The sequence below is a fragment of the Coptis chinensis genome, chromosome 3, assembly GCF_015680905.1.
Source record: "Coptis chinensis isolate HL-2020 chromosome 3, ASM1568090v1, whole genome shotgun sequence".
Classification (NCBI taxonomy): Eukaryota; Viridiplantae; Streptophyta; class Magnoliopsida; order Ranunculales; family Ranunculaceae; genus Coptis; species Coptis chinensis.
This window is the reverse complement of record NC_141458.1, coordinates 36,369,322-36,394,027: the sequence shown is the minus strand read 5'-3', so window position 1 is coordinate 36,394,027 and position 24,706 is coordinate 36,369,322. Positions and strand designations below refer to the sequence as shown.

Sequence of the window (24,706 nt, the reverse complement as noted above, 5' to 3'; positions counted from 1 at the left end):
AGATAATAACTAATTGATCATATATGTCAACCTGCCTGGATTAACGTATAGTGGAACTGGATGAACTTACTGCGATAAGAATCATGTTTTGTTTTGAAAGACTTCCTTTATGCTACTGTTTATGTGGATTGATAGGTCATGACTATAAGGAATGTGAGGATCTAGAAAAACATCTAGAAGTTACACACAGAAAAGGGAAAGTCCACATACAAGCTATGTTAACTTTAACCAGTAGAGTTAGGGCAAGTTCTTACAAATTTGGAAAAGGAATACAAGAACAGAAGGTAATAGTCTGGGACCCTCAGAAGGAGAAACAGGAAGACAAAGATCTGAGACAAACTTTGGATGAAATGAGGAAAGTCATAGGGGGACCGGGGTAAACAAAAACCGTTAGAAAATTACATGGTTGGGCAGCCAAAAAAGACAACGGAGATATTAGAAAAGGAACAAAATAACGAAGATGAGATGGAAACAAGTGATCCAAATGAGGATACTGTTATTCTTAACGGAGGCTAGACAGAGGAGTACGTTTTGGATGGAAAGGAATATTGGAGTTATCCCTCACATGAGGATGAGGAAAAATATAGGAGAATGCAGTACTGTTCGTGTGAAGAAGTCTGAGTGTGCACGCGCTCAGATTAGTCATGACCAAGGCGCGCCCGCACCTTTGCCGTGAAAAAGAAGATAGTTTTTTTTTCCAACCTCTCACGAAACAAAGTAACTGGACTTTTTGAGTTTGAGGAAAATAAGAGAGCGCGCACGCTCGATTTTGCCTTGCCGAGAGCGTGCCTCTGCTCATGCCTAAACTTGTCAGTTTTTATTTCTACAGTAATCGCGAAATTGCAAGTTTAGTATAAAAACAGAAGTTAGGTTTTGGAAAACCAAGTCTTGAAAAGAAACCCAATTTTGAGAGCGATCAAAATTGAGAGAAAACCCTTGCAAAGAGAAAAGCTTGTAAGGAAAGAGGAGTAATTTAATAAGGTGGAGAGACTTGAGAGGAGTGATTGTAATCTTCTTTCCCATACTTATAAAAGGATTAGCTCTTGTGGAAGTAGGCATCATTGGCCGAACCATGTTACATCTTGTGTTGTGGTATATTTTACTTGCTTTATATTTCTATTGCTTGTTTGTGATAGTTATATCCATAGTTCAGGTTGTGGTTGTTGGCTGTAGTTAAAGGTTAGATTTTCGATTGGAGTATAAGAATGTCCAAGTACAAGCTATCTTAGTGGGGATTGATTGGTATCGTTGTCCCCAACAAATAGTATCGGAGCTAGGTTAGATTAATCTTGGTTGTTATCCAAATTTTGCTCAGAAGGTGTTTGACAAAATTCCTGAGAGAAGATTTGAGTTGAAATAGTTTGTGGAGATGGACCATTCTATAAACACTCGCATGACTAGTCTGAATATTTTTAACTATACTATTTGGAAAGCCAAGATGGAAGACTTGCTCTATTGCAAGGACTTGGCACAATCCATTGAGAATGGAGGAGTAAAACCAGACGCAATAGTGGCGGCTGAGTGGACCAAGTTTGATAGAAAAGCAATTGGGTACATTCGACAGTGGATTGATGATAGTTTCTTCCATCATGTATCTCAAGAGACTATTGTTTTTGGCTTGTGGAAGAAACTCAAAGACCTCTATGAGAGAAAGTCGGTCGGAAATAAGGTACTACTCATTAAGAAGTTTGCTAACACGAAGTACAAAGAAGGTTCTTCAATGTTTGAGCATTTTAATGAAGTACAGAATACCATCAATCAGTTGTACTTGATAAAGATTAATATGGGTGATGAAGTTGTGGCTTTGTTCCTATTAAACTTTCTACCCGACAATTGGGAGATGTTAGCAGTTTCTCTTAACGAAGCTTATAACACCCCGCTTTTTTCTATTTTTCTAGTACAATAAATAATAAGAAGAAGAAGAATAGATAAAATAAATAAATAAATAAATTTATTAAAAAAAAAAAAAAAAAAAGGATAAAGATTAGTGGAGATAGGAAAGGTAAAGAGGTAAACCTTCATCCGTGTTTTGGGGGTTTTGAAAAAAAAAAAGAAAAAAATAGTTTACACGGAGATTTTTAACAGAGAGAAAGGGAAAGATTATAGGGATTCCTTTCTGACGATTGTTACGGGGTGATATTTGTTTTAAAGTTTTTATTCCTTCACGCCGCTTGTAAACACAACAGAGGTGAGTAGATATTATATATACGGATTGAAACGGGATTTAAACTATATGGATTACCTTCGAGATTTTTTTAGTTATTAATATACGTTGTCGTACTGTCGGTAATTTATCTTAAATTTTAACTCTTTAAATAAAGAAAAATTGTCATATATATGAAGAACGGCTTGTTTCGCTTCTATGGAATCAAATTAACTCATTGGGATTTCAAAATATATATTCATGATATCAATAGATTTGTGCTTCCTTCATCTATATGCTGCCAATTCCTATTTAACTTGGATTGGGTTTTATTTGTATAAACTGTCATTAATTGATTAGTGATTTTGGTATTTGTTACGTGTATTGATTGAACTGTTGGTAGGTTGGTCTACATTGACTGGATTGATTAATTTGTTGTTGATGGTTATGCGTTTGAAAAATGTCGTTTTGTTTGTTAACGGTGGGTTAATGGTTTGGGTGATTGTTGAAGCTCTGAAGGGGTGTTAATGGAGGTCGAGATTTTTTTTATATGATTTATGAATGATGAGTTAGTGTTTTTGTTTAGTTAATGTTGGTGGGTTTTTGAAGGGGAGTAAAAATGAACGCTTTAGAGTGGGGGTTGTTGAAGCTTGAATGGGTTGGTAATGGCGGCGAGATCCAAATCTAGTTTTGATGAAGGGTTATTGATTTAATGAATTGAGTTTTTGCTTTTATTAAAGTTGTAGTGTTTTTTATTTGGATTATTTTCGGTAGGTTGATGGTGGTGGTTGGATAGGTGTTTGTATTGGTTGTTCGGTGGAGAAGAAGGTATGATGGAGAAGATGATCGTGAGTGTTATCAAGTCATCCTGCTTGTAGTTTAGTTAATTTGCGTCCAGATCTTTCAGTTGGTCTTGGGCCAAATTTAAATGGTGGGCTTGAGTTGTTTTATAACATTTTGGGCTTAAGTTTGTTTGAGGTTGGTAATATAAACATGTGGGCTTAAGTTTTGTTTAAGATGGGCTTTGGGTGAGAGTTTGTTTTTGGGCCGAATTTGTGCCTGGTTTGGAATCGAGTTTTCACATAGTTAGGGTCAGATTCAAACTCTTGCCAAAACATGAAAAAGTGAGTCTTCTGAGTCTTCTTTCCAACTCAATTGGCCTTGTCACATTCCAAGGCCTATGGAATTAATTATGGTGTATGGAAGTTTGACTGGCAGAAAACAGTGCGTCAGAAATTAGTTTCTTTGCACTGTGTTCGAGCTTCATTTTCAAACATTTAGAATGAGTTTGAGTATTTTTGTAAAACATAAGAAAGTAATTTCTGTGTGTTAGTTGTTCAACACAAAAAGCCTTAATGCATTTGGACACCTGTGGAAAGTGTTGTGTCATTTAGAAGATAGTCCGTCAGAAATCTAGTTTGCTGAAAATTAGGATTTTTACCAAGTTTGATCTTTTTTTTACTCCAAGATAGAATGACATTGGGACTTCGAGTTCTACATGAAAAAGTAAGTAAACATATCCTAGTGTTCAAATAATCAAGTGTTGTATCTTTTGGATGGTTATAGGAAACGTTATTGTTTTGGCAAGTTACCTAGATAACCTACCATGTTTTTTTTAGGGAGCATTAGTTAACTTTTCTTATTGTAATGAGATAAATTATTTTACTTAGATATACGAGTGTTTTGAATCTTGATTGCTTAATTTCACATTTGTGTTATATTCCAAGTACAATTGTTGCATATACACTAAATGTTAGTATATATTTATATTATATCACTACATGTGACATGTTACATTAAAATTTGTGTTTAATATATATATAATTGAGGAATGAAAGGGAAATGAAGTGTGCAACCTTAAAGCATGAATTCTTATTGTTCTTTGACTTTGACTTTGACTATGTGGCTGATAAGAACTACGAAGGCTTGATTCCAACCTTGAAAGATTTGGATACGTAAGCAACTTTGAGCAAAAGTGCAGCCACTATATTATATATTATATATTAATTATTAATTATTATGATAACTATATGTGTACAAGGTTAGTACTTAATTGGGTACGTGATTGTGGTTGTTTAAAATGTATTCACGGGACATTTAACTAATGCGTTATTTCTGATTGAACCTTTTGATATCTATGATTTATATAATTGATAATGAGGGGAGTTGATTAGTTATTGTGTTTGGAATCTTTAGTAATGATTCTATTTTTAAGACGATGTTTGTTTTGTAATGAAAATATTATAATAAATGAGAACTCTTGAGTGTAAAATCCGGTGTAAAAGTGTCCGGTGCAAATTTAATGTGTCACCTACATCTTTAGATCTCTCCACGCCTTTTTGATGAAAAAAATGAAATGAAATGGTTATGACTAATGATGTCATGTGAAAAGATGTCTTAGAGAGGAACTGAGGCATTCGCCTTGTGGGTGGGCTGTATTCCTTGAGTGTACGGGAATGTAGGTATGAATTCCTTGAATGTGGCAGGAATGACCTAAGGTATTCATTGAATGTACGTGCCATGAATGACCTGTTAGTGTTATGATGGGTATTCCTTGAATGTGGCGGGAATGACCCAAGGTATTCATTGAATGTGCCATGAATGACCTGATATTTTGTTATGCCCAAAAGAAGCTTTGTGTATGTCTATGGAAAGCCCAGAGATGGCTGTGACTCACAAGTTACGAGTTTACAAGATGAAAATATGTTTCCTGGAGGCGATATCCCCGCTTGGGACATATGTCTTGTAGTTGTACTTGGTGTGAGTGAGGCACACGAATGTGTGTGATTTGGCAAATGTGTGTAATGCAAATCGTGGAGTAGGAACTAAAGGTTGGGTTATGTCTTTTAATAAATGAGTCAACGAGATAATTAATAAGCAAAGTAAAATATTGATTTTACATGTGATGGAGTTATTGTATATGATGTATATGATTTCTTATGAGAAATGTTTATGTGGTTTGTGTGAGTTGATACTCACGAGGGATGAATGTACTCCCTGGTTGTGACTTTTTCCTCGTTCTCATAAATAAATGAGTGATATTAAAGTAAAACATTGATTTTACATGTGACTGAGTTATTGCATATGAATATTTATGTATTATGATACATGATTTCTTACAAGGAAATGTATATGTGATTTGTGTGAGTTGATACTCACGAGGGATGAATGTACTCCCTAGTTGTGATATAGTTCCTCGTTCTCATCAGTAGACGAGTGGTTTTTAAGAAAAATATTAGCTTTAAGTATGAGTGAGTTGTTGGATATGATTGGTGATATATTATGATATGATGCATATAATTTCTTACGAAGGAATGTGAATATAGTTAGCGTACGTGATATGATGGATATGGTGGTGTGATATGAATGTTAATTAATATTGGTGATATATTATGATATAATGGATATGATGGTGTGACATGAATGTTAATATTGACGATATATTATGTCATATTATATATACCCATGATGGTTGCAGTGAAAGTGAAATAGATGTATACTATAAATGATTACGTTTGGGAAATCTAACTTTGTTTTGCAGGAAGGTATGACTTATTAACTTCTTATGCAGAGACGTTGTCTTACCCTAAGACGACGTGCTGGCTTAAAGGTAAAGTGTATCAAACTCATATTTAAATAAGTTATCATATGTGTATGTAATAAGTTATCATATAAAAAGTTTGGGGACTGAGCCCCTAGTTTTTTCAAAAAAAAAAAAAAAAAAAAAAATAAGTTGAATGTAAGTGGAAATTATATTGTGGGTTATTTTGGAAAATGAGCATGATGAATACTGTTATATGAGATTCTTGGAAATATATATTGGGGGTTGAAATTTTACTTTGGAAGAAACTGCATGCCGTTTTGAGAATATGGAACTAACTTGTCTTCCAAGTTGAAATGATTGAATAGTATATTTCTTTATTCGAAAGATATGAACGTAATACTATTTTATATTTAGTCTTACTCATACCAACAAATTCAATTTGCTGACCCATGTTTGCTTTGTTTTGCAACGTGGGTGTGTTCTTGGAAACATAGATGGTGGAGTGCAGTGGATGAGGACACGTGATTTGGATTTGCTATTGGAGTCTTCTGGTTTAAGTTTTCTGAAGTGGAAAGTTTTGATTCAGAACAGATGTAATAGAGTTGGTTAGTTTTTTTTTATTCGTGAATGAAGAGTTGTTATTTTGATCTAGTTTGATCTCAGATATTTAATATTGTGTTTCATAATGGGTTATTAGGGTTTCGTTTCATCCTGAGTTTTCAGATGATTAAATAGGGTGATGATTAAGATATTTATATCTTAGATAATTTCTTATTTTAAATTTTTTGGAAATTTGGAGTGTGACAGAGCCGCTAATGATGGAATCATTTCCATGGAGATGGCTACTGGGGCATTGTTGAATGAGGAGACAAGAAGGGGTTCATAAAGCAGCTCCTCTCACTCAGAGATCCTTGTCATAGAGAAGCGGGAGAGAGGTAAGAGCAGAAAACCATATAATTTTAGAAGTGATGACAGAAGCAAATCTAGGGGTGAAGCTATAACTCCTAAGGCAGAGAGACAATGTTACTATTGTGCCATTAAGGGTCACTTCAGGTATGAGTGTAGAACACTGAAGAGGGATGAGAAGAATAACTATGTACATGAAGACATGGTAAAGAGGAACGGAAACACAGGCCGAGAGACTACTGCACTAGTAGACGATGATCTAGTGGGAATTATGTCAGATTATGGTGAGTGATGGAGTGATGTGGTTAGTACCTTATGCCAGGATACAGAGTGGGTGATAGATACAGGAGCATCCTATCACATCACACCGCACAGGGGATTCTTCACTATCTACAGCTGTGGTGAATTTGGTGAGGTAAAGATAGGTAACAGTGAAGTCTCAAAGAGTATAGACATTGGGGATGTTCATGTAGAAACTAATGTCGGCTACACCTTGACACTCAAGGATGTAAGACATGTCCTTGACATTTGGCTAAGCTTTATTTCCGCTAGGAAGTTAGATAATGATGGCTTTCAAAACTCGTTTGGTAACGGGGTATGGAAACTGAGCAAAGGTTCCATTGTAGTAGCCAAAGGGAAGAAAACTTGATCGCTTTACAAGACACAAGCTAGTTTGTATAAAACAAGTTAAATGCGGCGCAATAAGAAGCTTCCTCCGAACTATAGCATAAGAGACTGTGTCATATGGGAGAAAAAGGCATGGAAATTCTTGCCAAACATAAAAGGTACGCATTTAAATAGATGTACTCATTATTTGGTAGGAAAGCAACATAGGGTGTCTTTCCAAAGATTCCCCTCTCACAGAAAGGACAATGTCCTTGAGCTTGTACACACAAATTTATGTGGTCCTATGAAAGTGAAGTCCCATGGGGGAGCTTTGTTCTTATTGACTTTCATGGATGATGTGTCTAGAAAGATATATGCATATAGTCTGAAGACTAAGGATGAAGTACTTGGCGTGTTCAAGACTTTCCATAGCATGGTGGAAAGAGAGACAGGGAAGCCTTTGAAGTGTATTTGCTCAGATAATGGGGGTGAGTACATTGGGCCGTTTGAAGAGTATTATAAAAGTCATGGGATTCGTCATGAGCAGACCGTTCCTAAGACTCCGCAACACAATAGTATATCCGAGAGGATGAACCGGACCGTTATGTAGAGAGGATGAGATGCATGTTGTCTCACTTTAAGTTACTTATACATTACTGGGTAGAAGCAATGCGCACAGCCGTACATGTGATCAACCTATCGCCTTCGAAGCTTCTGAATAGTGATTATCCATATAGAGTATGGTCAGGCAGAGATGTTGATTATGGATACTTGAGGGTATTTGGGTGTAGGGCATTTGTTCATATTGTAAAGGATGAGAGATCCAAGCTTGATGACAAAGCTAAGCAGTGCATTTTTTTGGGTTATGGGGATGAGAAGTTTGGCTACAAACTTTATGATCCGATTAACAAGAAGATAATCCAAAGTCGAGATGCTGTGTTCTTGGAAAACCAAACCATAGCAGACTTTGAGGAGGGTGAGAAGCTACAAGCTTTCACTAATGATCTTGTTGATTCAGAACCAGAAGTTCCTACTGTGGAACGTGCAGAAGTCATTGAGAATGCAGAGAACCATAGACTTGAAGCTCATGATGAGAATCATATTACTCATGATGGGATATAACCTATTGATATTGAAGATGCAGATGAAGTGCATGAACCACCACCAGAGCAAGCAGAAGTGCATCCTCCCCGAGGCACCCGCCAGCCAGATGAAGGAGGAGGTCGAGAGAGACAATATTCAACCAGGTATCCACCACATACGTATGTTCTGTTATCGGATGGTGGAGAACCTATGTACTATCAAGAGGCTCTTGAAGGTACAGACAAAGAGAAGTGGTTGAAGGCCATGCAGGATGAGATTGATTATTTGCATAAGAATCACACTTATGACTTAGTTGAGAAACCGAAAGGAAGAAAGTTCTCAAGAATAAGTGGATCTTCAAAGTCAAGCATGAGGAGAATAATCCACAACCAAGGCACAAAGCTCGCCTTGTTGTGAAAGGATTCGATCAAAGGAAAGGTATTGACTTTGATGAAATTTTCTCTCATGTAGTTAAGATGACTTCTATCAGGGTGGTATTGGGTCTGACCGCAAGTATGAACATAGAGATTGAGCAACTAGATGTCAAGACATCTTTTCTTCATGGAGACCTTGAAGAAGATGTCTACATGGACCAGCCAGAGGGGTTTGAGGTCAAAGGCAAGGAGCACCTAATATGCAAGCTGATAAAGAATTTGTATGGGTTGAAGCAGGCACCAAGACAGTGGTACATAAAGTTTGATTCCTTTATGGTGAAGCAATGGTGAAGCATGGCTACATGAAATCCGCTTCCGATCATTGTGTGTTTGTTCAGAAATTTCCAGATGGGGATTTCATAGTGCTCTTGTTGTATGTGGATGATATGTTGATAGTTGGTCATAACATCAACAAGATATCCAAGCTGAAGAAAGACTTGAGTAAGTCCTTTGAGATGAAGGATTTTGGTCAAGTAAAGTAGATACTTGGTATGCGGATCACTCGTGATAGAAAGAGTGGAAAGTTGTGGCTTTCTTAAGAAAGCTACATTGAGAAGGTGTTGAAAAGATTCAACATAGATCAAAGCGAAGCCAGTTAGTTGTCTGCTTGGTGGCCAGTTCCGCATGACCAAAGATATGTGTCCAAAAAGTGAGCATGAGCAGAGTTAAATAGAAAAGATTCCTTATGCATTTGCAGTGGGCAGTTTGATGTATGCAATGGTGTGTACAAGACCGGATATTGCTTTCGTCATTAGTATTGTAAGTCATTTTCTGCCAAATCCGGGTAGAAAACACTGGGAAAGTGTTAAGTGGATATTGAGATATCTCAAGGGCACTTCTAAGACGTGTTTGTGTTTTGGTGGAAGTAAGACCTTGCTTGAAGGCTACACTGATGCAGATATGACAGGTGATGTTGATTATATGAAGTCTACCTCCGGTTATATGTTTACTTTTACAAGAGGAGCAATTTCTTGGCAATTTAAGTTGCAAAAATGTGTTGCCCTCTCTACTACAAAAGCCGAGTATATTGCAGCCACTGAGTGTTGCAAAAAGATGCTATGGATGAAGAGATTTTTCGATGAACTAGGGCTAAAGCAGAAACAGCTTGTAGTTCTATGTGTGACAGTCAGAGCGCCATCCATTTGAGTAAGAATCTGAGTTTTCATTCTAGATCCAAGCACATATATGTGTGTTATCATTGGATTAGAAAAGTTCTCTAAGACAAGCATTTGTGTATTGAGAAGATCCATACCGACAAGAACGGGTCGGATATGATGACCAAAGTCTTACCGAAAGGTAAGTGTGATGTTTGTTATGCTACTGCCGGAATGGTAGCACACTCCTCCTGTTGATTTGGGAATGCATGGAGGTATCCCCCCTCACTGTTCGAGAGGGGGAGATTATTGGAGTTATCCCTCACATGAGGATGAGAAAGAATATGGGAGAAAGCGGTATTGTTCGTGTGAAGAAGTCTGAGCGCCAGATGTTCAGATTATTGGTCGTGACAAAGGCTCTCGACACCCCTTTGCGTGAAAAAAGAAGATAGTTTTTTTTTCGGCCTCTCTCACCAAAACAAAGTTACTAGACTTTTTAAGTTTGAGGAAAATTAGAGAGTGCGCACGCGCTCGATTTTGCCTTACCGAGAGTGCGCCCGCACTCATGCCTAAACTTGTAAGTTTCTATTTCTACAATAACTGCGAAATTGCAAGTTTAGTATAAAAACAGAAGTTAGGTTTTGGAAAACCAAGTCTTGAAGAGAAACCCAATTTTGAGAACAATCAAAATGGAGAGAAAACCCTTGCAAAGAGAAAAACTTGTAAAGATAGAGGAGTGATCTAGTAAGGTGGAGAGACTTGAGAGGAGTGATTGTAATATTCTTTCCCATACTTATAAAAAGATTAGCTCTTGTGGAAGTAGGCATCATTGGCCGAACCACGTTACTGTTAGTAGTATACTAAAAAGCAATGCTTTGAATATAAGTGGGAGATTGATAGGCCTAGGGTTATATACTAAAAGCATTACTTCTGTATTAACTCTAATTCTTTATATTTTGAATGAGAATCATATGGGCAAATGTTATGCATATTATATATGTTATTAGTTATATACATGTGTCTAATACTTTATGTTGTAGATGATATAGTGTGAACACACAGAAGATCATATCATCAGTACCTTATGAAGTATAAGTAATCGTTCACAACCTAGATGGATTTGGACAAACCATTAGTACGGTTGTAGTATAATCTGGTATTAGTCTATCTTAACTATAGGATTACACTAGTACACTTTGTGTGTATTGAACAGAACTAAGTGAGGTTGTTTCTCTTTATACTGACTATATAAGAGAACAAACGTCTCTGTTATTATGGATGTTTGTCCTCCTAATCCGGATATAATAACGGGCACTTATGTGCATTGTATATTACTTTAAATCATCAATGAGTGAGATTCATTTGAGAATCAACAAACTCGATGGATTGGGTAATGACATTGTATGTAAGGTGTGTTGTTGATTATAGAAGGAATCAGTGTCCCGCAAGAAGTCGAGTTGATAATGTCCCGCGAGGCTCAAAAAAGATTGTCATGTAAACCCTGCAGGTGGATTTATTCCAACATGACAATGGGGTTGAGTGGTACTACTCAAAGACATAAGAAGTTGATTAATGTAGTTGTCAGTAACTTGACTTAATCAACAGACATGCGATATCTTAAACACGGGGAGATCAACGAGCATATAATATGGAGCCCATAAACGCTGACACGTAATTTGGGATTAGGGCGGTAGTGCAACAATGGCCTTTAGTGGAATAAGCCATTTGTTGACGGACTTGGGTCGTGTGTTCTGGGCGAACATGGGAAGCCCAAGCCCGTCAGGAGGCCCAACCCTAATTTCTCCTCATGGTCCCTGTCATGTAAACCCTGCAGGTGGATTTATTCCGACATGACAATGAGGTTGATTGATACTACTCAAGGACATAAGAAGTTGATTAATGTAGTTGTCAGTAACTTGACTTAATCAACGGACATGCGATATCTTAAACATGGGGAGATCAACGAGCATATAATATGGAGCCCATAAACGCTGACACGTAATTTAGGATTAGGGCGGTAGTGCAACAATGGCCTTTAGTGGAATAAGTCATTTGTTGATGGACTTGGGCCGTGTGTTCTAGGCAAACATAGGAAGCCCAAGCCCGTCAGGAGGCCCAATCCTAATTTCTCCTCATGGTCCCTGTTGTAGCCTATAAATAGAATACTCTCTCTCTGGCCGAAAGTAGTATACTAAAAAGCAATGCTTTGAATATAAGCGGGAGATTGATAGGATTATATACTAAAAGCATTACTTTTGTATTAACTCTAATTTTTTATATTTTGAATGAGAATCATATGGGCAAATGTTATGCATATTACATATGTTATTAGTTAGATACATGTATCTAATACTTTATGTTGTAGATGATATGGTGTGAACACACAGAAAATTATATCATCAGTACCTTATGAAGTATAAGTAATCGTTCACAACCTAGATAGATTTGGACAAACCATTAGTACGGTTGTAGTATAATCCGGTATTAGTCTATCTTGACTATAGGATTACACTAGTACACTTTATGTATATTGAACAGGACTAAGTGAGGTTGTTTCTCCTTATACTGACTATATAAGAAAACAAACGCCTCTGTTATTATGGATGCTTGTCCTCCTAATCCGGATATAATAACGGGCACTTATGTGCATTATATATTACTTTAAATCATCAATGAGTGAGATTCATTTGTGAATCAACAAACTCGATGGATTGGGTAATGACATTGTATGTAAGGTGTTTTGTTGATTATAGAAGGAATCCGTGTCCCGCAAGAAGTCGGGTTGATGATGTCCCCTTGAGGAGCTCAAAAAGATTGTCATGTAAACCCTGCAGGTGGATTTATTACGACATGACAATGAGGTTGAGTGGTACTACTCAAGGACATAAGAAGTTGATTAATGTAGTTGTCAGTAACTTGACTTAATCAACGGACATGCGATATCTTAAACACGGAGAGATCAACTAGCATATAATATGGAGCCCATAAACGCTAACACGTAATTTGGGATTAGGGCGATAGTGCAACAATGGCCTTTAGTGGAATAAGTCATTTGTTGACGGACTTGGGCTGTGTGTTCTGGGTGAACATGGGAAGCCCAAGCCCGTCAAGAGGCCCAACCCTAATTTCTTCCTCATGGTCCCTATTGTAGCCTATAAATAGAATACTCTCTCTCTGACTGAAATTCACTATTTATTGTTCTGAAAAAGAGGCAAGAAAAGTAGATTTGAATTCATTTCTGATCTTGAGAGAAAGAAGGGGGTTGGTAGATCGTTGTCCACACAACGTTCAATCTATTCTAAAGGAATACAACAGAAGATCAAGAGGTTGATTTCCGATTTCATAAAGCTTGGATTCTCAGAGTTATCTAAACCGATTCTCAAAGGTATGTTTTCCAATCACAAATCGTGGACACCCATTAATTCCGTTGTGCGTGGTGTTCGCGGTTTGTAGAAATAGTCATTCTGAAATAACGGTTCCTACAGTTACATCTTGTGTTGTGGTATGTTTTACTTGTTTTATATTTCTATTGCTTGTTTGTGATAGTTATATCCATAGTTCAGGTTGTGGTTGTTGGTTGTACTTAAAGGTTAGATTTTCGATTGGAGTAGAAAATTGTCCAAGTACAAGCTATCTTAGGGGGATCGATTGGTATCGTTGTCCCCAATAAGGAAATGGATAGGGAACAGCAGGAGATGTCAGAGGCCTGTGAGGAAGGGAGACATAGTATATCGGTTTTGGAAGAAAGTTGTGGTCCCATGGAAGAAGGCTTTGTGGAAATAAACCCTAATGAGGAAAGCTTGGGGAGCAAGACAAGGTAAGAGAAAGAGGTGGATATGGACCTGGAGGATGTAGTAGGAGGAAGGGAAAGTTTGGGGTTTGGGCTTGGACCCGAAAGAGGAGAAGGCCCAACAGAGTTGGAAAGAATTAGAGGCCCATCGGGATGGGTTAAGTAAGTCTACCCAAGATTAGAGGGCTGAAGAGGTGGGCCTAAAAAAGAGAAAGAGAAAATGGAGGAGCTGGCGCATGCCTATGTAGATCCCGAACCAGATACAAGGATGTACTCTTTCGCTGAACCAGGACTGGAAGGTGCGAACCCTAACCCCTCTGGTTTGGCTCAGGGTCGAAAAGGTTTAGTCGAAATTCAAATAGATTGTGCGTGCAACGAGAAGCAAAACATGAGGATGTAAGAGATTGCCTAGGGAGACACGCGGAGCTTGTAAGCAGTAGAGAAAGAGGAGTGTTGGAATATATGGATACCGCTGAGGTTGGTAGAGAGGTGCTCGAGGTGGAAGCGTGCTCTGACACCAGTGAGAATAATAGGACTGAGGCAGAAATCTAGCTGGATACATCACTGGGGAAAAAGAGATCTCGAAAGGCAACCGTCAGATTTTCAAACGTCCTTTAGACTTGAATGAAGAAAAGTTATCTGAGTTAAGGGAATATCAAGCAAAAGAAAAAAAGAGGAAAGTGGTGAAAGAAAAGAATCTCTCTCAACAAGATCATCAAAAAAGTACGGGTAGAGGGAAAAAGAAATTGGAAAAGGTGGATGCTAGGGAAGAAAGGAGAATACGAAGACATTGGGAAGATGAGTTAAAAGAAAAGCAGGAAGAGTCCAAGAGGAAAACTGCATAACAGAGGTATAAGAGAAAGATAGAAGGGTGTGATGAAAGAGATGAAGAAAGGGCTAGGAAAAAAAATGAGAGTTTCCTATCATAAAGGAAGAGAGATCAAGGCAAGTGAAGTAGTGGAAATAGAGTCTAGTACTGAGGGCTCAGACAACATTAACAGCAAGGAACAAGGAACAAGGAACAAGGGACATGGAACAAAGCAAGACGAGAGAAGAAGGAAGAAAGGAAACTTGGGATCCAAGATATGCACCGTTTTTTGCAAGAATTAAAGGTTATTACAAGAGTGTTTTTGAGTTTGTACATTCTGAAGAAAGCAGTGAAGATAATCAGAGTCAGAGTTAGAGAGAAAATGAATCTAAGGGAAGTGGACAGAGAAACAAGTTCTGGATCTATTGGGAGTGGAGGGGATGGGTTTGTAGAGTGTAGTGACCCTGAAGAGAACTACTCTACCAGTAGTCCAAGTTATTTTGCTTATGGGGACCCCAACTCGAAATCAGCAGACACTGTTAGTGATGCTAGGGTAGGGCTTTCCTCTGAACATGAGACAGATGATAGTGATGAGTTTGAAACCTCTGAAGAGAGCTCAGGAGGGGAATCGGATGAAGTTTCTGTGAAAGGGTTTGCGGCTACTGTCCCAAAACAGTGGCCTCTAGGGTAATGGGTACAATCCTAGCCCTGAATTGTCGAGGCATGGGTTCTGCTTCGACAATTTATACAATAAAGGACCTTATCCGAGAACATGAGCTGGATGTTTTATGTTGTTCAGAGACTAAAAGTAGTAAAAAAAAAAGATGGAGGTAGTTAGGAAGGAGATTAAATATTTGGGAACCTGTGTGGTGGAGGCAGATGGCTTTAAGGGAGGTCTTGTGGTCTTCTGGAAATAGGTTTTCAATATGGGCATTCTGGGAGCACATATGAACCATATCACAGGTAAAATCTCCAATATAAATACTAGTATATAATAGTTTTTTACTTTTGTTTATGGTAATCCTTACTCCTGTAAAAGGAAAGTTGTGTAGGATGATATTAGGAGTTTTGCTAGTTTGGTTCCTGGTCATTGATTGGTTAGTGTTTGAGGATTTCAATGCTATAACTTCCTTGGATGAAAAGCATGGTGGTTTGGCTGTGCTTAATAAAAGTATGATTGAGTTTAATGACTTCACAAATGATTTGGGGCTAATTGATTTGGGCTATCAGGGCCCAAAGTTTACTTGGTCATTCCTACAAAACCCATATCCTTGAGAGGCTGGACAAAGCCCTCGCTAATCCTAGCTGGTACCAGTCCTTTCCTGAAGCTTTAGTTAAAAATGTTCCTAATGTGTCCTCTAATCACCTTGCCCTCCTGATAAAACTGTCCTCTCAAGAACCACATGTGGCTAAACCTTTTAGATTCAGTAAGATGTGGCTGAGGGACAACACATGCAAGGATACCATTAAGGAGGCCTGGAATTCTGAACAAGCCACATGGGGAAGCAATGTCCAGAGAAGATTGGAAGTGGCAAAGAAAAGTCTGAAAACTTAAACCAAAGAAAAGTCTGAAAACTTAAACCAAAGAAAAGTTTGGGAATATATATGTGGAGATTAAGAGGATAAAGAAGCAGGTGGAGAGGATCCTAAGTGGGCCTGTTACATAATATAAGTATAATAAAGGGTTAGAGTTGAGAGAGAAGCTTAAAGAAATGATGGAAATGGATGCCAGCTTATGGAGACAGAAATCAGGGCAACTATGGGTAAAGAATTATGCCAGAAACACCAAATATTTTCATTTGTCCACCCTCTACAGAAGAAGAAAAAAATAAGATTACAAAGTTAAAAGATGAAAATGGATAATGGAAGCAAGGTAGGAAAGAAGTGGGAGAGGTGATAAATGAGTTTTTTGGAGAGCTTTTTAGCACCCAGGACCCCCAGCCTGACCCTGATATCCTCTATTTTTTCAACCCAATCATCTTTGATAGAGAAAACAACATCCTAACTGAGGTTCCTTCGGATTCTGAGATTTGGAAAGTAGTGAAAAAGATGTGAGCTCTAAAGGCACCTGGCCCGGATGGGTTCCAAGGTATATTTTACCAGCAATGTTGCCAAATCAAAGAGTTACTTATCTCATTTAAAACAAGTTTGCCAAAAAAAAAAAAAAAAAAAGTTCTTCACCTTTGGACAACTCAATCCATCCCTCAATGAAACTTTCATAGCCCTCATCCCAAAAATCCCCAATCCAAATAATATAGCTAAATTCATACCCATTAGTTTGTGTAATTTTACTTACAAAATCATATCCAAGATGCTGGCGAACAGACTCAAGACTCATCTTCATAAATTTATTTCTCTTTTCCAAGGAGCTTTTGTGAAAGAAAAGTTTATTGGGGATAATATAGGCCTAAATAGTGAGATTTATCACAATTTTAATAAGATGAAAAAGAAAAAACAATGGTGGATGGCAGATAAAATGGACATGATGAAAGCTTATGATATAGTGGAATGGGAGTTCATTTATCAGATTATGGAAAAGCTTGGTTTCTGTAGAAAATGGATTTTCTTGATTAGAAAGTGTTTGGAAACAGTCACTTTTAGAGTGTTTCTGAATGGGTCTCCTTTTAACACTATCATCCCTAAGAGAGGGCGCCCTTTATCACTCTATTTGTTCATACTAGTGTCTGAAGCTCTATCTAAGATGATTCTTGAAGCAGAATGTAGGAGGGATCTCTCTGGATTTAAGGTTAATCAAACATCCCCTCCTATTTCTCATCTCCTCTATGCAGATAATCTCATTATGCATAGTAAAGCTACGTTGGGGGAGACTGCTTTTTTAAAAACTATTTTGGAAAAATACTGTGATGCTTCTGGGCAAAAAGTTAGTCTAGAAAAGTCTAGTACTTTTTTTAGTAAGAATGTTCATGATATACACCAACGAATGTTGTTGAGATTCTGGAAAGTCAAAAGTCTAAATGTGAAGGATAAATATCTAAGGGTACCTATGATTATAGGGAGGAAGAAAACTGAGACTTTCTCCTACTTGGTGGATTCACTGCAAAGGAAAGTTTCAAGATTGAAGGCAAAGGTTTTGTCTCAAGCAGCAAGGACTACCCTTATAAAGAGTGTAGGGCAAGCAGTGCCCATATATGCCATGGGGGCTTTCAAGTTACCAATGAAGATTACTGGTAGTCTGGATAAGATCAATAGGAACTTTTGGTGGAATGGGTCAAAGGATTCAAATATTTTGCATACACTGAGTTGGGATAAGTTGTGTAGATTCAAGGGCCAAGAAGGTTAGTTTGGGGTTTAGGAAGGCCAAGGAGATGAATACAGCTATGCTAGAGAAGTATTGCTGGAGATTGCTGACAGATTTAGAGTCTCTATGGGCTAGGTATTTCAATAGCATATATACTTGGCATTGGGGAAAAGAAGAAATAGAGACTACAAAGGGTAAGAAATCTTATTTCTGGAAGGGAGTTAGTAAGGCTATGCAAGAAATAAAAGGGGGTTTGGTTTGGAAGGTAGGGGATGGAGTTGCAATACCTATCCTCTCTAAGCCCTGGATTCTACTCAATAAAACACCTATATACTTGGGAGATCAGGTGTTCCCAGGTTACAACCCTGACATTCTGAGGGTAGATCAAGTCACTGATACCTACCATTCATAATGGAATTATGACAGGCTGAGAGAATTGTTTTCCTGAGTCTACTTGTCAGAGAATTGCTTCAGAAAAGTTAAATCTGGAGACTAAAGATAAAGTCATTTGGTTTGGGGATCCTAAAGGTAGATACTCTTTCAAATCAGCTTATAAACATCTGACTAAAGAATATGAGATGGGAGAATGTTCCAATACTAATGTCAAGATTATCAGGAAAATATGGAAGCTTGGCTTAGATGCAGGAACCCAATATTTTCTTTGGAAAGCCTATGTGGGAGGACTACCCATGGGAGAAATAGCTTCGAAACACAAGTTTAAGGGGGATCACTCTTGTAAGATGTGCTGGAAGGATATAGAAACAGATGATCATCTGTTGATCCAGTGTGCATGGGCTAGATAGCTATGGATTGGCTCTCAGATAAGGCTGAGAATGGATGTGCAGCAGGATCGGACTTTGAAATCATGGATTGAACAATTTGTACTGTGGAGTACAGAGAAAGAGGATCAGGATCTCAAGTTTGGAGGGATCTACATTATTATAATGCTGAGGGAAATATGGGAGAGTAGAAATGGCCTCTTTTTCGAAAAGGTGGCTCCTCATAATTTTTTTATTTATGAGAAAGTGGGAAGGAGGACTGTAGAGGTCCTCAAAGCAGTGTCTCACGAAACAAGTCTTTCTGCAAGCACCCCAGACAGTGACCTAATTTATAACTTTTCAGACAATAGAATAGGGAATGTTTCTTATCATGATTAGCATAATACTTTTTTTGATGGTGCTTATGACAGGATTTTTGGACGGGGAGCTGCTGCAGCTGTGTGCTAGGACAGCAAAGGGAATTTGTTGGGGGTTATATATAGGAGATTCAAGGCAGCTATGGAGTCAGAATGTGTGGGAGCTGAGATAGCATCTGAAATGATGAAAGGTATGCAGATAGATCGAGTGGTTATTTTGGGAGACAAGAAATACCTGATGCAAATACTTAGAAGGAAAGGAGTGGGTGCGGGATGGCAGTGCAAGGACTCTATCAGCAGAAGTGTTTTGTCTTTAAATTATGTGTTTTTGGATACTAATGTACAATTTGGATAGATTAAGAGAATGGATTATGTAAAGGCCCATGAGGGTAAATGAAATATACAAGTATTGGGCCTCTTCGTGTATGGGTTTATAACTCAGTTAAACATTTAGCAAACATCTAATATATGCAGGATTATTATTGGAAAAAAAAAAAAAAAAAAAAAAAAAAAAAAAAAAAAAAAAAAAAAACTTTCTCTGCTTTGGAAAAAACTGCAATTCCAAGAAAATAAAAAGAGAAAAAACAAAACAAAAACATTATAAGAAACAGAACTATCTTCTTCTTTTTCGTTAATAAAAGTAGGTTATCACTCGGCGAGAATCACTATGCAAAAGGTTTAGAATAAAAAAATACAGAGCCACTAATACCTAATAGAAAAAAAAATCTTGATCCTCTAGTGGTGATTGTTGCAACCTTATCAATCCAAAGCTTTAAAAATGAACCTAGTGAACAAATACAAAAGTTCATGCCGGCATAAGAAAAAGGATACTGTATGATGAAGAGACTATTACATTGGATAATTAATACGCAAAACAGTTAAGAATACAAGGGAAATGCATCCAGTCATTATCACCTGTAAGAACAAAATTCCATTGCAAAATCAGCCACCCACCCACCAAAGTTCTTGCTTCAAAACCTTTCTATTGTGATGATATAGCATATGGTGTATACGCCAGTTCGAGTGGCTGCTAGAAAAAATCGAAGAAATCTAATCTACACGTCACTGTGTAGCGGCTGGAATTTTAGTTCGGTAGTAAAAGAGGGAAATAGAGTTGGGAGAAAGGGTAAAATGGGAGGGGGTTTGAAACAGAAAAATCTCCACGCTATTACCAATGGCGGATACAAAGCAAAAAAACAATTCCACCCGCCCACCATTACCAATGGCAGCTAGATGAGCTGACTTTTTTGGGCTATCCACTGTGGTTTGGTGTTTTTTTTACCGCTCCAAACCATTGGACACAGCCTTACCCATTCCTTGACTACTTCATACCTGGTTTTAGTTTAATTTTCTTGTAAAATAAGTTGGGCGTGTAAATCGTGTATGCGGTGGTTCCTGTGGTCTCAATTCAGAGATGCAGTTTGTTTGCAGAGGAAGGCCTCTTACTTTGGGGGAATGTATGCCACGCATTAGTTACTCGTTAACTCTCAGGCACTTACCTACTTCCCCATACTTCTATCAACGATAGAAGTCCTGCTTATCCAACACACACAGACGGCAGACACACACACACAGGCCATTAACATTTATGGAACATAAAAGCACAGATTATACAAAATCTTGAACAAATGAATACTCTACTACAACTCTTCCTCGGTTAGTATTCAAAACTACAAACTTTGTTTTACATTCCAGTGTCTACATTGTTAAAGAGTTAACATATACCCATAAATTAACGCCAAATGGTGGAGCATTTCACTGACTACTAGCCAAAAAATGACAAACGATTAAGCAGACGATGAAGAAAACAGGGTCAGAGACTTCTTTGTGTTGTTTTTCTGCTCGTCTTGTTTTCCTGTTCTCTCTCTTCATCTATGAGTCCATAGCAACAGCTTCAGGAAGAGGGAGAAGGTGTAGAGGGGTAATATGGGACATAAGAGGGATATGAGCCCCAACCAACTTCATTTCCTTTGCCATTCCCATACGTCTTAGTACCTTCCTGACCTCATTTGCTAGCTCTATGATAGATTCATCCTCGTGCCCTGTATTACGTTATAACATCAATATATGCCCATAGAATACAGACAGAATAATGTTTTAAATTCCCAGTGTAAAAGGACATGAAAATGCATACCAATGTCAAACAAGGCTTTTTCTAACAAAAAAAGGTAGTCTCTATTGTTACCACATGGACCAACGGCTGTGGCGATTTGGCTGCAAAAGATGCAAAGAATTAGAATGAAAGAAACAAAAGAAAAAATAATTATAGTAATAATAGCATAGATATGCAGGACTGCGTATACCTAGCCATGTTCTCCAATGGGGCAGGCCCTAAATAGTATTTATTTGATACTTTGTCAGGAGTGGATGTGAACCTGCAATGGCAATTTCTATTAGGCACCTTGAGTAAACAATAAAACTAAAGCTTTCCAAAAATCTATCTTTTCAGTCTTCCAGTAATAACAAAGAATCTTCAAAACTTCATGTAATTTTGGCTTCCCGGGTAGCGATTATTGCTGTCTAGAGTTGGGTCCGGAGTTAAAATAAAAGGAAGCACATATCAGTTAAAAGTGTCCGAAATTCATGTATAGGAAATTACGGATGAAGGGTTTCACAGTCAAGACTAACATACTTACATGTATCAGCATAGAAGAAATTGAAATGTTGCATCTACCAAGACATGACTGTAGTTGACATTCGATTAATCTTAAGGTCATACGCTCAAGAGTTTTTGGTATATCATTCTATGATTGTATCCCACGATTTAAAATCCCCATAATAAACTATTCGTATAAGCAATTAGCATAAGCACTTGACAGACTGTTTTAAATGCAATGGATATTAAAAAATTACATATGCCTAAAGATGGACATACATATATATTGTTACATAGTTATTTATTATGACTCAAGGAAAAACAGCAAAATTTAAAAGTAATTCAGAATGCATCCTACATACAAGGTAAAGGTACTTACACTAGTACTCCTGTTATAACTGGGTGTACTGTATCCTCCTCCTGAAGTGTGCCAAACATGTATAGGGGAATATTAATAAATAAAAAATAAAAATAATGAATAATCCCCAGAATTGAACCCTAATTATTGCAGGGGGGGAATGACCTCACCTTGTAAACATCTACAACTGTCTTCTGGTCATACTCACATTCTCTTCTCTCCAAATACTGCATAACACAGAATATACGCAAGTTAAATCTCTAGTAAAAACTACCGAGCTGTAAGATGTACTCATAAATGCGTGCAAAAATGTGATACCTCCATTGCCAATCTCTCCTTTTCAGGACTTCCTGTCACACGAAATGCAGCACCCCACTGCTCAAAGATAATACAAAAACAACGTCAGCCTTAATTTGCTATATAATTTGTAATGTACGTACTTTCAAATTGATAAGCAAGCTATATTCCCACTATAAACAAATCTTCAACTTTTGTTTGATTTTCATACATGTTATTTGTGAACCTAAACACAAGTCAAAACACTTAAAACATGTGCTTTCAAAACTGAACAAATCGACAGAAACGTGGATATCTGTGGAGTATCATTTTAGATTTATGGGAAGCTGTGATCCAAAAAATTCGGGATAAGATTACTTACACAAACTGCCCCTTTACTGGCCTCCAAGGTACAAGTTCGTGCAGGATGTTCAGGTGTACCTCTGTGATCAATGCAAGCTGAAAACCAGATAAAGAGAAATCAGAAAGACGTATTGGGATTCAGTCAAATCATTCCTCAGTTTTATTTCTAGGAATAGGAAAATAAATTGGAACTGTTTTTTTTTTATCAGTAATAAACTGGGACTTTTGTTTGCAAACTTGAATTCACACAACACAACACAATACCAAGATCAAAAACACGCTTATAATCCTTGATGAAGCCTATCACTTTCTCATCGTAATCAAATCCGGGGTTCCACACCAACGAACCATAACCAAATACCCATAGCACCATGATGATATACCTGTTGAAAAGAGGTGCAAAAATCTTTAGTGCAGGCTCCACAAATACCAGTTCTTCAAAAAACACGAGATTGAGGAAGAAAATTATTGATTATACCAAGGACAAATATCAAAACTAAACCTGATCAATTGCCAACAACACATTGCCATGTTGAGGATGTAAGTTATTATATAAAGACTATAGTAATTACACAAACTATATATTATGCTTGAAGATATTAATTGGAAAATCTTGTTTTCATTCTCAAAACGCATTTGGAAACTTATGCAGTGCGCACTGAAGAACAATATTCCTTGAATCCGCTTCCTAAAGGGTTGTTTAAGAGAATTCAGCCTTGCATAAACAAAAATCAATAGTGCTCCTTCATCTCTATTAAAAAAATGAAAAGTGCAAAAATGGATCTAAACAAGATGTAGAAATTAAGGTTCAAGTTCTTAGGCCCATTAATTCTTCATCAAATGTCAACAAAAATCGGCATATACAAAAAAAAAAATTACAATATATGGAATCTCACCCCCAAGTGATGGACAATCTAGTCCAAGTGTCAACCTCTAATAACCAGCCATTGCTCTAAATGCAAAAGGGACAACCTTGTTCTCTGGAGTTGGCTCAGTAGTAAAAAAACATACAGATCGAACCATAGAGCTGGCTCAAACGATTTTACTCCATTCAATGTTTTATAGAATCTGGCAAGTCAATGCTAGTATCTTACACATTGACAGTTTTTATCAATCAATCAATGTTCTATCTAATTCTTTTCACCTAAAATCAAGTTGGAAGCTCCACGCGCTTTTGGCAAAATGGCCTAACAATAGACCTTTTTCTCTTCTTCTTTTTTTTTCTTTTTATTATTTCGCAGAAACATAGAATTGATTAGATCCACTATTTGAAGTTTAATAATGAAAAGTGAAAAAAAAAAAAAAAAAAAACACGTGCTAGATACTCTATATTGGAAAACCAAATTACTAAAAATAGACATGAACTGCAGTGCAATTTTTTAAGAAAAATTTCAATAAACAATAAAAAAAAAAATGCATATAAAATCTTAATGAAAGCCAATGTATCACAATTCCAACCAAACAAACTATCAAAAGCCATAAAGTTCAAATTTTTACCAGAGATTTTACTCAACTCCTGCTTTCTGAAGCTTATAAACACTCCTCAGCTCAAAAGTTTCACAATGTTAATTGAACAACCAACAATTCTTCCCTTTTTTTATATATAAATTAATGTGTGAAGAAGAAAATTTCAAAAGGAAGAAGAATAGAGTTAGTAGAGAGAAAGAGAAATTTTTGAATATATTAAAGTTTTTGCTTCAATCTCTCTCTCTCTCTCTAGATATTTGAGTTTCTCTCTCTTCTGTTTTTTTTATATTTTTGGCTAGTTTCGAGTCAGGGTCTGAGAGGAAGAAGTGTTGTGGGAAGGAGTTCGAGTATTTATAGGATGAGTTTAACTGACAAACTCACGAGGTGCGTGTGAGAATGCCACGTCTTTCCTCACATGTCAACTACCACATGTTTGGATATGATGCCATGGTCATGGGACTGGGGTTTTCTGTCAACAAGCTTTGTTTTTTGACGGCACACAAAAGCATAAAATATGATGTCATGAAATTGTTTTAGAGATCAAACATTTTAGAATGATTATTGATAGATAATCTTTTGCTTTGCAATAGTAATAGTACAGTAACTTCGCTTTTCGATTTTTTTCTTAAGTCTATGAAAGGAAATGTTCGTTGTTTTTATATACGGATACATATCTAGTAATACATTTTGTTTTCTGTCAACTCAGAACATACAAAAAATTGAGATAATATTTCGATCAAGCTAACGCGACAAAATAGCACGAGTCAAAGTTTTTTTGATTTACAAACAAGTTCACATTTTTGTCAATATGTTATTCTTAAACAGACATATATATACACGTGCA

The 24,706-nt window shown here is 37.2% G+C and overlaps 1 protein-coding gene and 1 long non-coding RNA gene across 2 annotated transcripts; both read right to left on the bottom strand.

Moving 5' to 3' along the window:
• Nucleotides 1-19,400: 19,400 nt before the first annotated feature.
• LOC147509426 (uncharacterized) lies at nt 19,401-20,023 on the bottom strand. Its single transcript, XR_015218491.1, has 2 exons — nt 19,718-20,023; nt 19,401-19,586 (listed from the first exon to the last, which is right to left on the bottom strand). It is a non-coding gene; the product is annotated as an uncharacterized LOC147509426 (long non-coding RNA).
• A 399-nt stretch (nt 20,024-20,422) lies between these two features.
• LOC147509425 (gamma-glutamylcyclotransferase 2-1-like) lies at nt 20,423-24,250 on the bottom strand. Its single transcript, XM_086601726.1, has 9 exons — nt 23,893-24,250; nt 22,660-22,778; nt 22,415-22,491; nt 22,075-22,131; nt 21,927-21,983; nt 21,778-21,818; nt 21,106-21,177; nt 20,937-21,016; nt 20,423-20,844 (listed from the first exon to the last, which is right to left on the bottom strand). The coding sequence occupies exons 2-9, from the start codon at nt 22,766-22,768 to the stop codon at nt 20,675-20,677; spliced, it is 663 nt and encodes a 220-aa protein (XP_086457852.1). The 5' UTR covers nt 22,769-22,778; nt 23,893-24,250; the 3' UTR covers nt 20,423-20,674.
• Between the last annotated feature and the right edge of the window lie 456 nt (nt 24,251-24,706).

Bases quoted from the DNA above. Each gene is read 5' to 3' on its own strand.
- LOC147509425 (XM_086601726.1), bottom strand. From the start codon at position 22,768: ATGGTGCTATGGGTATTTGGTTATGGTTCGTTGGTGTGGAACCCCGGA. The intron at 21,984-22,074 runs GTATCACATTTT...TGTGTTATGCAG, and splicing joins AGGAGAGATTGGCAATGGAG to TATTTGGAGAGAAGAGAATG. The intron at 21,017-21,105 runs GTATACGCAGTC...CATCTTTTGCAG, and splicing joins CCATTGGAGAACATGGCTAG to CCAAATCGCCACAGCCGTTG.